Source organism: Choloepus didactylus, chromosome 8 (assembly GCF_015220235.1).
Source record: "Choloepus didactylus isolate mChoDid1 chromosome 8, mChoDid1.pri, whole genome shotgun sequence".
Lineage (NCBI taxonomy): Eukaryota > Metazoa > Chordata > Mammalia > Pilosa > Megalonychidae > Choloepus > Choloepus didactylus.
Genome location: NC_051314.1, coordinates 129,939,995 through 129,954,999, shown reverse-complemented (window position 1 = coordinate 129,954,999; position 15,005 = coordinate 129,939,995). Strand labels below are relative to the sequence as shown.

Here is a 15,005-nt window from a genome sequence, read left to right as displayed (position 1 = left end):
ACTCTCATTGTTGGCCTATTTCCTTCACCTTTTTACCTTCTTACTGTGAGTCTTTATCCATTTATTGCTTCCATAAGAAGTTTGGCTTGGTAGAGATTAAGTTCATAAACTTATACCTATCAATTTGACTATTTGTTAGTCACATTGGTTTTTAAAGATTTTAGTAAAGATGTTGCCTCCATCAAAGTATTTGCATTATCTGTGGCTTTGTCAGTTTGTATCTCCTTTTAACACAGATAATCAAAGGTTGGATTACCTAAGTGTGTATAACACACACAAACTATGGTGATATTGACATAGGGTACCCACCTGTCCTCTCACTCCTGATTGGAGGGTTGGTCACCTGCTAATGAGACAAGAACCTTGGTGCAAAAGAGATTGAATGCCAGAATAATAGCAGCCCATTTGATTAACTAAGTTAAGAATATACCAATGTTACCAGATTTTTTTTCTCCCCAGTGCAGTAAACATTAGTGTGAAGAAGTGAACAAATATATAATGCCAAGTATTTTTCTAAGTCTAATATGAAACCAATAAAATAGCAAAGCATAAATATCAAACTAGCATTATTTCCTCCATTTATTATTTTTCTTTTAAACATAGATTTCCCCCCAAATCTGAACCCAGTTACTTATTTTGTATGATAATTTAAAAATCTCTCATTAGTTAGTATTTGCATACCTCATAGCTGTGAAATTTTGAATAATTATTTTTGTTACTTACTAAATACATTTCCCCCCAAAATAATTAAAGGGAAAATGACTGTTAGAACTCAGTATACAATTAGTCAAATTCTGTCTTCTTAAGTTTTCAGCTACTGCATGGTCAAGTATGTTGCCCCTGTGTCAAAATCTTCTGTGGATTCAGTTGACAATGAAAACTTTTGTTTGCTTTATGATCCCTGTGGGCATTTGCAACAAAAGTAGAAGTCAAGTTTGATTGTTAGTATATAACATGATAAAAAAGATATGGTAAGAGAAACACTTTTTTTCCCTGCTAGATTATGAGAGTAAATTATAATATAACCTATAGGCTGGGATAGAATCTGTGTACAATGAATATCTCAAGGGAAGTTATATACTCTTTTGGAATGATGAAGAGCTAGGCTTGGAAGGGACCTCCAGGCAGAATCACAAAAGGGAAAATGTTTTATTTGAAAGAGAATGATAGATTTAATTTTCAGAAGCTGGAAGCAAGTGAATATAGTACAGAGTTAGATTTTACTAGAAATGGGATATTTTTCTTGGCAGCAAATACTGATAAATTGGTAACTTTCTTGTCCGATAGACGTGCATGGAAGGGGACGGATTGGATTAAGCAGGGGTAGAGGTAGTAGGGGTAGAGGTAATATTTTGGTCTAGGGTTACATTATAAAAAGGGTAACAGCTCACACGTGGGCAGCCCAAAGAACCAAAGTTCATCTTCCAAATTGGAAGTACTCTTTTCTTACCAGTTCCAAACAGTCAAACACTCATTCTGAGTTCTTATTGTGTTCATCTACTATCCAGCTAGCACTTTGTATATCTGCACTAGCTTGCAGCGCTTTTATTTTACTTTACTTTGTTGCAAGAAGCTATTATCTCCCTTTTCTAGCTCAATACAGTTTTGCCTCAACAAAAACATTTTGATCAATTATTTTCTTTGCTGCACAGACTTCAGAATCTAGACATTGTCCAATTACAGAACAAAAATCAAATTCAATCTAGGAAGGAATTGTTAAATTGCTCTGAATTTACAGGAAGAAATATTACAAAGGACTAATGATTACATTTAGAATATGTAAGAATCACTTAGAAGCAGATTAAAAATGTAGACTTCTGATCCTTAACTCATGTGAGTCAGTGGTTTATGGGATGGATATCAGCTACATTTTGAACAAACATAGCAGGTGATTCTGATGCAAGTGGCTACACATTTTGAAAGCAGAGCTGTAGGCAGTTATATCAAGTTGCAGAATGTTTTGAGTAAAGTAGGAAATTAGTAGATCCATGAGACTATGATCTTAAAAAGTGCCTTGACACTAAACTAGGTTAGGTATGTTGCCATACATTATTTCACTTGAACCTCAATAATCCTGTAAATTAGAAGTTATCTCCATTTTACAGATGAGGAACTAGAGCCTCAAAAAGGTTAGTTGACTTGCCTTAATTTATGCACTGATGATAGAGTAACATTGGAATTCATAACTTCCGAGTCCATTAATCTTTATACTACATGACACTGCCTCTAAGATCTAGAACTCGGAATAGGGATAATGAGAGCAGAGAGATGATTTTGACAGATGGTTTTCTCCCATCTCTTTATTACAACTCAAAGTATTAACACAACTATATGGATTTGATAATTTTTAAGTTTTAAAAATTTATCAAACATTTTTTGATAATTTTAAGAAAACTAATTTGAAAACCCACTCACTTTCCCTGAAACTCTTTTGCTCAAGCAAAGTCTCCCTCCTTTGTTCTTTCTTATACTTGTACTGTGGTACTTCTTTGATCCTTTCATACTCTACCTTGCTCTGAAATCTGATACAGCTCATTGTTTTAAGTTGCTACCTAGGTTGCCAGTGAAATGATCAGCCTCTGTATGGGGCACAGGAAGAGTAGCTCTTTTAACCTTAAAAGTTCTATTGTCTGCCATGACATTAGCTATAAAAATCAACCCAGTCACCCTCCAAATATAAAAGCCAAGACACTTTATTGTTACTGTAGATCCAAAGCTTAAGGTCACCACTGCAGCCCCTTTCCAGCCTCCTGTAGTCCCAGTAGTCTCTGAAGGGTCAAGTTTGCCTGGCATTTGCCACTGATATATCAGTTTTCCAGACTTTAATTTTAAACCCTAGAGTGATCTATTGACCTGTGTCTTTGACTGTTACAATTGGTTAATTTGTAAGACTTGACCTCTGATATTGCTAACTTTTGTAGGGAGTTGTATTTGTAACGGAAGAAGAGAAGAATAAAAAATATTAGTTTTAAAAGTGGCCTTTGTGACTGCTTTTCTAAAAAGGTATTTAATGTTCTTAGTACTTTGGCTTATCTCTTTGAAATAAAGCTAATACACAGGATTGCCTTCACATTATTGTACTCTTCCTTTCTTGATTGTTAATTGCATTGTTTTAGAGCCTAGAAATTGTCACTATTAGCTAAAACTACTTGGCTGCTCTATTAGAAGTTCCTTTTTTGTCAAGTTTTTCTCAAACATGTTTCTGCCTCACAAGGAGCCCCAGATATTCATGAGGAAATGGATTACTTAAGAGGCCTAATTTTGTGGACACACTATGGTAAAATATAATATGGGGTTATTAAACTTCCCAGCTTCTTTCTTTAAACAATAACCCCATAAATTGTCTTTCTCTGGACATCTCAGTTGTTTGCTATCATTTAAGCCAAGAAAGCTCTTTGGTTTGCTTTTATTCTAGGCTTAATTTTTTGTGACCTAAATATTCCCCAATCTTTTCTCCTACAGGTAGACTGGGTACAGTGTGATGGTGGCTGTGATGAGTGGTTTCATCAAGTTTGTGTGGGTGTATCTCCAGAAATGGCTGAAAATGAAGATTACATCTGTATAAACTGTGCAAAGAAGCAGGGGCCAGATAGCCCAGGTCAAGCACCACCTCCTTCCTTCATAATGAGCTACAAACTACCAGTGGAGGATCTTAAGGAGACCAGTTAGCAAATACTTGGTTAGTTTGGGACATGGGGGGAAATGGACCACACTGAGATCTTAGTCGTCAAGTAGAGTGGTTTAGATCCACTCAGAAAGTTGTTTCCAAAGACGAATGGCCTTCAGAGAAAGTCCTCTTAGTGTTGGCTTCCTCTTTGCATGGATTGTGTGAGCTACATTCTCTATCAACACATCTATGCAGAGAGTATCTTCTGTGGTATTGCAGCTGATATTTCAACTTAGATGTTTCCTCTGAGTATGGTTTGCTGTATTAAGATCAGACACTTGATTGAGCTCTAGGGTGGCTGGTTAGCATTAATACATTGGTGTGCTAGCAGATGCTGTGGGATGTGGCTTATGGCTAGTTGATATTAGCTAAATGCTTACAGCCTAGGGGCAGCACCATCTGGAGGCAGGCATGGTGCAGATTGCTTGGATCTCCTTAGTTGGGATAGTTGGAGAAGGGTCAGAGAACTGCTTTCCTTCCACTTTTACTGGGTACTTAATGTCCTACAGATACAACTAGGAGGAACAGGGCTGAAATTATTCCTGTTAGAAGTCGTGGGATAGTAGCATAGTCACAGACCTCAGCTACTTGTGCTCATTTGTACCAAGAAGAAAGGAGCCTCTCACCATCTGGGGCAGATCACCCTGTCTTCCTAAGGAGGAGGATGTCATCTAGTTCAGAAATCTGAATAGACTGGATTCTGGGAAGAAGAAAACATTTTTAATTTCAAGCAAAAGAGCCTTTTGGCTTTATGAAGTCTTGCTGTCTTCGGTCTACATCTTAGAGAAGAGCAGGTACATGGATCCAGGCTTCTGCAAATAAAAGAAGACAAGTCAGAATGTCTTACAGAGCGGAAGTGATGCATGCCTTTTGGGGAAACCTTCATTCACAAGTATTCCAGATATCACCAGATCACCAGGCTTCAGGCATGGCCGTGAGCAAGACCAGCAAATAACAGCTTTTCCCTGCAGCCCCGACCCCAATGTCTGCTGCTTTCAACACTGGCCGTTTCTGATTGTGGCCCATGAGCAACAGATGTTCTTGAGTAATACCCTGGCTTATTCAGAGGATGTGGGGTTGTAGTACCTCTGGGTGATGAGGTTGTTTTAGTAAATCTATTTAAAAAAAAAGAACTTGTTTTTACTTTTTTCTAAATGTATCTGACTACTGACTGTTCTATAAATAGATTATTTTTCCTTTTTTAATATACATATATGAATATATAAATATATATATTTACTGTTACCAGCAGCATAAGGCAGAGTTTCAGCATCAAAAATCCATCTGTGAGCTTGCTTTTTCTTTTTTGCCTTTTAATAAAGAATCCTATTTTTTCCTTGTAGTGCAAGGAACTAGCACTTCCTTTTCCATTCTACTCTGACCAGAGCTGCTTCCTTTTTGTTTTTGTTCAAGTAGATAATTAATATTTCTTCTCTGTGTTGGGACTTGTCCCTATCTGTTGGGAAACTTGGTCTTACCTAGTCTGTACTGGCTGTGTGTGTGTGTGTGTGTGGGTGGTGGTGGTGGTTGTTGCTGTTTTGTATATGAATGTTTGAAACTATGGTGCTGTGTCCTCTCCCCTCCTAATGTGTTCCTGTTCTTGTTCATTTGTTAGGTAAGCTGTATGTAAGTTCTTCGTAGAAGGGGACTAGTTTTTTTAAAAGAAAGGAAAAAACTCTACTAAAAATAGTGTTTTGTCTTTACTATCCTGTGACCCTTTATTTTGGTTTAAAAATCTGTGGTTTGACTTAATTCATCAGTTTTCCTTTAAAAGGGGGGAGTTGGGTTGTCCCAGAGAACAGTTTATAGTCTCCTCTTCCCCCTTTGCCCCAGTTTCCTTTAAAGAAATGTCTTCTAGTAACTAGAAGTGAAATGTACTGTCCAGTTACAGTTTGAGTGGGTATGAGAATTTAACTCAAAAGGCATCTTGCTAAAAATTAAAATAAAAAAAAAGCAAAAGCTTTCCTGTAAAATCTGGTTTCTGTAAATGCTTTCTCTGTGGTTCATACTACCTATTTTTTATTCACTCTTCCCTTAATTCTGTATAACATTTTGAGTGTTGTGACCTGTTAAGAGGTTCATATGTGTTGCTATGCATTTATCTTGAGACCTCATCTCAAGCAGGTGTGTGTGTGATTTAAGATTTCAGTGGAGATTGCAAGGTAACTAATCAATTTCATAGGTTTTCATTTTGGCAAACTAAAGATATCATTTAATTAAATTCACTTGATTGTTGTTATGGAAGAAAGCACGATATATTTTGCCTTTTGGTCTTCTTGGTAGAAGTCTTCAAATACTTGTGGGCTAAAAATTGAATGCAATTTTTAAGTGATGGCTGCCTGGAATACATTTTTAAATTTTGTTTTTCTTTCCTAATCATCTGTTAACTATTCTGCCATCACAAGAGGTTCATGAGAATGCTGAAAAACTTGGCTATTAAGGTGCTTAGCTTCTCGGAGTATTGTGGATGGATATGGGTGGCTGTTTGGGGAATAATTTATGTTCCTGATATGGTAGGTACCTCCTGGAGACCTGTTAGAAAACGTGAGGCAGTTTTCAACTAATGAGTATCTTCCTGTTAAATTTTTCTTCTGACATTTTGAAACTTAAATGTATTGTTTAATTGATTACTGTAGGACTTTCTGTATTTATTTGAATATCACAGATTCGTTCTGATTCCTCACCACTACACACAGATTTAGACCAAGGCTGAGAAAAACAGATGAGAGAAATTAGTTTAAAAAAAAAAAAAAATTCAACATATAGAAATCTGCAATTTTGGAATTAATGCAGTAAGATTCATCTGTTTAAAGAAATGCTGGTATTCTATATAAAGCATTTTCAATTAGAAGAAATTATTTACAACTTATTCCTTTCTACATTACTTGAACATTAACAAAACTTGATTTAAAACAGTTTTCTACACTTCCCATCCCCTCAGAATTTCATTTCTTCCCCATTAGTATTTTAATTTACATGTTTAATCCTTTTCAAAGGTATTTCTCACCATCTTCAATTATAAATTATTTTGAAAAAGTCTGTAGAAAGAAAAATGAAAAAATGATAGATCTCTGATATTTTCAAAGGGGTCATTAGAACTATACAAATCCACAAATGTAGAAGAATAACCATAGCACTGGTAATTAGCTTTATTTACGGGGACATATCCTCCACCCCACACACAAATCTTTTATTTCACTTTTTGTTCATTTTTGCAGCAAAGCCACATTGAGATATGTAGATGTTGGGCAACCAACTAGGCTTAGTAGCTTCTACAAACCAGCTCTGCACTACATGATTCATATTCATGCCTCAGTAAAATTATGGAGTACTGCATGTCATACTTGTACTTTTCAAAAAGGCAAACATTAAATCATTAAATCTGTGATTGCTTGCTATCTACTCTAATGATCAAAAACATGCTGAAGGCTGATGGACCTGTAAGATTGCATGATTTTGCCTGTGCTTCATTTCTGTTCTTCTATGCCTTTGTCTTTGTTAAGTTTCCTAGAACTGTCAGTTCATTTGCTTTTTCTTAATTTAGATTCTGGATGCAATCCAATGCATGTAAAAAAACTCACTGCTTGCCAGTATTTTAATTATATAGTACATTTATGTGAGTATCAGTCAGTACTGAAAGCAGGAGGATGAAAGAAAAAATTGAGAAAGCCCCTCTTTTAAAGGGTGGGATTATCCACCTTTTAAAAGAGAAAGTGACAATTTAGAGTGGGATTTGAAATTCTAAACTGAGAAAGTTAAGCTGTTGAAATTCCATATATAACCAGGTTCAATAAAGTTTGACATGTGAATTAGCTTCGTAGGTTTGTAGAAAGTTGCTTTTGCAATATGTCTTTAAATATAAGTTTAGAAAGAAAAGCAGGCAGTTAAGATTTTTTTACTTTTTGAAATTCTTCACTCCTTTTATTAAAGCATATCATTACTTCTTTGGATGTGGATGTGGTTTTTACAGCATGAGAGGGAAAGAATGAATGTTAATATATTTTGGAATTTGTCTTCTCTTGGCCTGGATCATATCTAGTAACCACTATGCAACAAATGATGTGCACTGGGAAAGGATGTGATGAGTTTTTAAAGATGTAACCTGCTTGTTCTTTCTTTTACAGTGCTCCAAGCTCTTCCAAACAGGAATGTCTTTTGTAAACCTCAAGACTCCCTATTGTTTATTCCCTTACATATTTATTTACCTATTAGTTGGACACTTAAATATAACATGGACTCTCATTTTACCAGGGTTATTGGTGGTGCCTTATAAAAAGTATAACTTAATTTCTTGTTTTTTTGAGCATGTTTTGTGTTTCTTTTGTTTTCTAAGAGAATATTAGATATAGTTAATTGCATTACATCTAAAAATAATAAAAAAAAAATTGCGTGCTCAGATTCTCTCCCACCCCTTGTCATTTTACATCAGTGGCAACCACTGGTTTACCGAGTAAAGGTTAATTTTGGTAATGAGTATTAATAATTCTGAGGAAAACTAGCATGTATATGGGAGCCACTTTTAATCAGTGCCAAAGCAGTTTCCAGAATTTCACTTGCTCTCTACCTATAAAATAATGAGCTTAAATAATTTGATCAGTGGTGTGATTAGCTAATATCATTACTGAGAATATTGTGTTCAGAAAATGCAAACTAGGGGGAGTGATTCCTGAAGATTTCACCTATCCTCTATTTTCAGCAAGAACCCAGTGATGACCATCAGGCATTTCCCCACCTCTGATTATTAAGAAATTTATCCCTTTGGAATGAACTGTAATGGCAGGGGAAATGAAAAAATACTTGAATTTTTAGGCATTGGCCTCCTAATGCTTACCATTAGTTCAAATCCAAATTTCAGTTACTTGGCACATTTTCCTCATTGCCAGTGCTACCAGGTCATGCAGGTATGAGGGGCCAACTATTGCTGAAAATGTTAAGATTCTGCTGACAGTGAAATTGGCCTCACACATTTTCATGAAGTGCATGACTATGTTTGTGTTGGGGAGGAGCGGTGGTGGGAAGAAGGAGGAAAAATTCTGATTGTCAACTTGGAAATGAATTTTCTTGCTAACAAGACACAATGCAAATCACTTTCTTTTTAAAAGTTGTGTGGGATCCTTCTAGTTTAGATCAAGTATTTCTTGGGGCCTTGGCATTGTGGTGGATACCAAATAAGTTGAAGATCCAGAGTCATTTCATGGAAAGCTTAAGCATTAATGGGAAAATCACACATGATACAGGGAGAACAGTACAAGTGAATGTAGACATACACAATTAAATACTACATTATGTAAATAAACTTAAGAGTCCTTTTGGAGTTTCTCGATTCTTCTTCACCTGTAGGGTAAATGTTTTCTCTTTAAATGTATTTCTACTCTACTCTTGATAGGAAGAAGATTTAATTTTTGTTAAGTTCCATGAAATTTCTTTACTAGGTAAGGCTTTCCTCTAACCTTGTCTTTGGGGTTGGGTTGATTCTCTGATTCATGGAAACAAGGCACCACAGGAAGATTTAGGAATGACTTGGTGGTTCAGGCTGGTGAACCTTTGTATTAAGGAACCCTTATGAGTTGCCCAGGACATAGGAATGAAGCCAGACTTTCCTTTAGTTTCAAATTAAAAGACAAAGAAAAATCTTCAAAATTCCAGACAAGGTCCTTAGAAATACGTAATGTAAACAACACTGGATTTAAGAGTCTAATAATATGTGCTTTAGTTTTGTGTATGACCTTAGCCTACTTAGTTTTTCTGGACCTCAGTTTCCTACCATAGGCATTTTAATTCACATAGATAAAAAGGCATTTAAGTCACAGTTGCTGTCCTTGATAGGCCAAGACATAAACAGTGATTTTTAAAGATACTTCTCACTAAAAAAATTTGTAGAATTTAAAGAGGAGGAGGATAGTAGAGGTCATAGAGTCCAAATCCCCATTTAATGGTAGAAAAATCTATTCAGTACCCCAGAGGAGGGAACATCCAGCTTATATCAAGTATCTCTATCCCTCTATTCTATTTTTAGAAAATGTAAGTAGTGGTCACTGACATCCTTATTAGAGCTTACTTGTAGTCTTTCCTCCACTTAGGGCTGAATTTTGCAGCATTCATAAACCCAGGCAAGCACTCTCCAGTATGCCCTAAGACAGAGGCATATCTGCTCGCTATTGCCTTCAGTGCTGAACTTTGGAGGTAAGATGAGAGTTGTTGAACACATTGTTACAGAGCTACTATGCCATTCCCTATTTTGGAATTGGCACCTGGCTCTTGAGAATAATGCTTGATTTTTGTGTTTTCTGTCAAAACGTGGGCCCCTTACCTCTCCACGGTAGGCTGCACTTTGCTGAAACCGGATGGCCAGCTGGGCCGTCTGTTTCAGTTCTTTTTTTGGCCTAACCATGCCATTTTCTCTACTTGGGGCTAAGCTTTCTTGAGACCCCAAACAACTTTTCATCAATATTCTTTGGAACCCAGAACAACAATTCAAACACTTCTAGTCTTGGTCACTGCCCAGTGCTTCTGTCTGTTTTGTCACAGAAACATCTTTACCCCAGAGTTCCAGTTGGAACATTTCAGCATGTCTAATTCTGTTTTTTTTTCTCTAATTCATTGCTGCCATCTAAAATAAAAGCCCACCTAGTCCTCAGTCCTGTCTCATTTCAGTACTGGTGCCTATTTTCCCATTGCCATCCTCCCTGCCAATTCTTTACATTATAGATATTCTTGCTTCCTTATTCCTTTATAAATAAACTCTCCTCTTAACTTTTTCATTAACTGGAACCTGACTCTTGTTCAGCGACACGTAACCTTAGTGCTATTTCCAGCAAAAGGCTCTCTTCTCACTTTACTACCACAAAGTTGCAGTATGAATGGATGGATTGTAGGAGCTGTTGTAGTGATGCTCCTATATTCCTGATTTCCTTTTCTACTGCCATTGTCCTTACACGTTGAGGCCTTTGTCTATCCTCGTTAATGTCATCTAGTATCCTGGTCACTACTCTGCGTTCACTGAGGATCTTGATGATTCCCTGTTCCCAGCCCTGGCTATCATTCTGGACACTACTTAGCGATCCATTTCCAAGGCCACACCTTGGACTCTCAAAAACTTACCTCTGAGGTGTTTAATTTTGGGATCCGATTTATACTCTGGTTTTGATATTCTGTCCTTTAATCTGTTCCTTTCAATACACTTTTTCTTCCAATTTTTAGTTCACTCTGGCTTCACCCTTTTATACACCAATTATCATGGACTCTGGCCTGTCATTATTCACTCACTCAATCACTTTTGGTCTGTTTCCCCATCACTCTGAACCTGCAGAAAATAGTAGCTGAGTCAGTTTAGCCATCTAACTTCTTTGCTTTTGTGGACTGCTGAATACTATTGAGTACACACCATTGATTGTGGTAACATCACAAATTACTCAGGTAGACAGGCCTCTCAGAGCAATTCCACAGTCCCAGTGGTCCAGCAACCTCTTCTGTTCTTAAAGTTTACTCCAGACTTTCACCACTTGTTAAACCCCTGTTTTATCTCTTGTTGAATCCCTACCTCTCCTCCTCCTAAAGCAGGGACCTAACCTCCTAGCACTGAGGAAATTGAAGCTCACAGAAGGGTTCTATGCTTCCTTTTGTCACCTAGTCTATCAGCATCTAGACCTATCCCCATCTCATCTCAGAAGAGGCACCTTCTGCCCAAGCATATGAATGTATAGGTGAACATGAGTCATTGAATCCCGTTCCATCTTAATTTAGAAACCTCCTTCTGTCCATCAGCCTCTCTTTGTCTTCAACGTATCCTCCCCTTTCCATTTAGCATATAAACATGCTCTTCTATATTAATATTCACCCTTGAACTTGTCGGCCTGTTTTCCTGCTCTATTTTTCTCCTTTCCTTCATAGCCAAGTCCCAGTTGTTCTCTCTACTTCATGTTCACATCATTCCTCAGCCTGTTATAATCTGGATTCTAACCCCTCTATTGTACTGAAATTTCTCCTACTAAAGTCACCTAACACCTAATTACTAAATCCAGTGGGCATTTTTCAGTTTTTAATTCATGTGATCTCTCTTCAGTATTTGACACTGTTGTCCACTCCCTTTTTAAAATGTCTCAGTTGACTTCTAGGCCACTACTTTTCCCCATTTTTTCTTCTCTTTAGCTGCTCTTTTTTTTCTGTTTACCCTTTTAAAATGCCATTATCAGGGACTCCTGTCTGTACCCTCCTTCTATGCCCTCATCCATTCCCCATTACCAGTTGTACTCAGATGATTCCCAAGTTGGTATCTTTAATCAACTAATTGTCTAGTAAGCATGTCCACTTGTATTTTGTTTTAATCACTTCAAATTCATTGTGTCAAAAACCGTACTAGCTCTTTCCCGCCCCCACACCTGTTCGTCTTCTGTTATTCTCTATCCAAAAGAATGGCTAGTTGCCACGCCAAAAACCTGTTAGCCATTCCATGTCCTTTCTGCCTAGTCACTCCCTGTATGCCAAATCCTTTAGATTCACCCTTAGTATCTTTCATGTCTTATCTCTTCTGCTCATCAACACATCATCAGCACATCAGCAGCAGCCCATCATTAATTCAAACCTTATCACTTCTTATCTGGATTTCTGTAATAGTCTTTAGTCTGGTCACTCTAGTGATCAGCAATCTTCCAAATTGCTATCAGAATTAACTATCTAAAGAGCCAGTCTGTTCATTACATTGACTGTGCTATCTGCCCCTTGTACGTGTCTTAAGCTCATCTGCTTCCACACACACTTCAGTCACTCTACTTTACCTACACTACCTCACCTACACTGATGTTCTTTAACTTCTTTATGCTTACCAGGTTCTTCTCTGTGGTGGTCTAGCTTTGTTTGTTGAGATGTCAGCTTAAATGCAATCCCCTTTGTTTTCTCTCACCTCAGCCTGTTAGATACCTTTATGGAACTTTGCAGTACGTAATATATTTGTTTATAAGTTTCATGAGGGTAGACTTTGTTTCCTGTCTCTCTCTAGCAACTAGAATAATACCCTGAATTTAATAAACATTCAATAATAACTGCTAAATGAATGTTTCATGCTTTTGTTCCTCCCTAAATATTATTATCTGTATCTGGACTTCCCTATCCTTTCCCCTTATTACCTCCTCATTCTTCAAAATTTAGCTTCCACCCAAAACTCTTTCAGGTTACTCCTCTCCTCCTAAACTGATATAGATGTCCTTTTTTGGAGCTCTGAAACATTCAAACTGTAAGTGGTTCTTAAAGTCCGGTCTCTGGACCAGCAGCTTCAGCATCACCTGGAAACTTGTCAGAAATGCAAATTTTGGCACCCTACCTCTCACAAACTAAATCAGAAACTCTGAGTGTGGGACCTCACAACCTGTGTTTTAATAAACCCTCCTGGTGATTCTGTTACATTTAAAGTTTGAGAACCACAAGACATCCTATAGTTATTGCTGCATTTATGTTTCCAGGATTTAGCACAATACCTAGAACAAGAGTATTGTGAAGGTCTTCCTTAAAAAGACTCCATCTTTCTGTAGCCTCATACAGCAATCCTGGTTCTTCTGAGGGTATAAAAAGCCTCTTCCATTGCCTTTTTAGTAGCCTTTCAATATTTTGAGATGCCATTTTCTCTACCTCCCCACCCTTCCTCCTCAAGTCTTCTGGCCTAATATCATTAATTCTTTCCCATGAGGTATGATTTTTGAGTCCTTTTATCTTCTTGTGGAATTTATCTGAGTAAACTTCAGATAGATACCTTTATGGGACTTTGCAATATGAAACTTCCTTTTAGCTTCCAAGCTATAACTCTGAAAGAGGAACTATATCTCTGTATAGCCACCTTAAGACAGGAAGTGACTATGAATAGGCATGAAGTTTATTTGGGGGCCAAGGAAATGTTCTAAAATTAGCTTGTGGTGATGGTTGCCAATTCTGTAAGTTAAGTAAAAAGCTTTGAATTGTACATTAAAATGAGTGGATTTTATGGTATGTAAATTAAACATTCCATTTGTACAGTTGAAACCCAAGGTGGCCCAAAGCTCTGCATATTCTCCAAAGCACCAGACTTTGGTAACATGTAAATAGTTCTGTGAAATGGTTTCAGATAACTTTGAATTGGTGATTCTCAACCCTGATGGCACATGAGACTCACCTGGAGAACTTTTAAAAAACATCCCTTCCACTTATACCCCTGACTAATTGAACAAGAATATCTAGAGGTGGTGCCCAAGCATCAGAATTATTTTTAAGCAGCTTTATTGAAGTATGATTTACACACCATAAGCCCACCCATTTTAATGTACAACTCAGTGCTTTTTAGTAAATTTACAAATTGTGCAGTTGTCATCATAATCTAATTTTAGAACACCTCTGTACTCCCAAAAGAAACTTCATGTCCATTCATAGTCACTTCCTGCTTTCACCCCCAACCTGAGGCAGCCACTTATTTACTTTCTGTCTCTATAGATTTGCCTTTTCTGGACCCAAGCATTAGAATTTTTTTAAAGCTCCAGATGATTTTAATATGCAGCTGGGATTAAGAACTGCAGCTCAAAATGAATTGTAAGGAGTTTTAAAGGTTTTTAGGGACTGTGTATAATAAGGATATTTCACGTATTTTCACATTTGTGCCCCTCATCCATGCCAGTGCATGTAACTATCACCAGTATGACAAAGATAATTAATTTGATAATGGAACTTATATATCAATCTTTTATTTTCTCTTTATACATTTTAGTATCCTATTCCAAATTCCTCCCATTATCTCCCCATTATTTTAAAACATCTCATCTGCTTTGTTCCCTTTAGTTCGTAAATTAAGAGGGCTTGAAGAGATCTCAGGAGCATCCTCCCCACATCCAGAAATAACTGCAACATATTGGTGTTGACCCCATCCTTAAAATTACTTTTCCTTTGTCTATCTTTCACATTGGTGTTTTTTCACTAGACACTAACTAATAAACTTCTCTGCCAAATAATTATTTTTTGCTTTATAAATACACTAATATTTCCAAATTTGGAGGGGGGGTATATTTCTTGTTTTTTAAAAATAGTACATGGTTGTTTATTTTTTTAAGAGTACTAAAAAGAAGAAATAAATGAAAAAATCATTCTTTCCCCCCAAAAATGACCACTGTTAAGATTTAACTGAGTTTACTTTTAGACATCTCTCTGTGCATAATTATGTATGCTTATATACAAATATGTACATTTTTACATAAATGAAATTATACTATATTACTGCTTTGTAACTTGCTTTTACTGAATACTGAGAACATTTGTACATGACAATAAATATAGATTTGTATTATTTTTAATGGCTACAAACTTTTTCATTATATGGAAACTTGAT

General features: G+C 36.7%; 1 protein-coding gene across 1 annotated transcript in view; it reads left to right on the top strand.

The window, feature by feature from the left end:
- KDM5A (lysine demethylase 5A) overlaps positions 1-7,954 on the top strand; it is a 126,004-nt gene extending 118,050 nt beyond the window's left edge. Inside the window, 1 exon segment of the mRNA XM_037845025.1 lies at positions 3,463-7,954. Coding sequence (XP_037700953.1) covers positions 3,463-3,669 — 207 coding nt within the window. The 3' untranslated portion in view covers positions 3,670-7,954.
- The last annotated feature ends 7,051 nt before the right edge of the window (positions 7,955-15,005 follow it).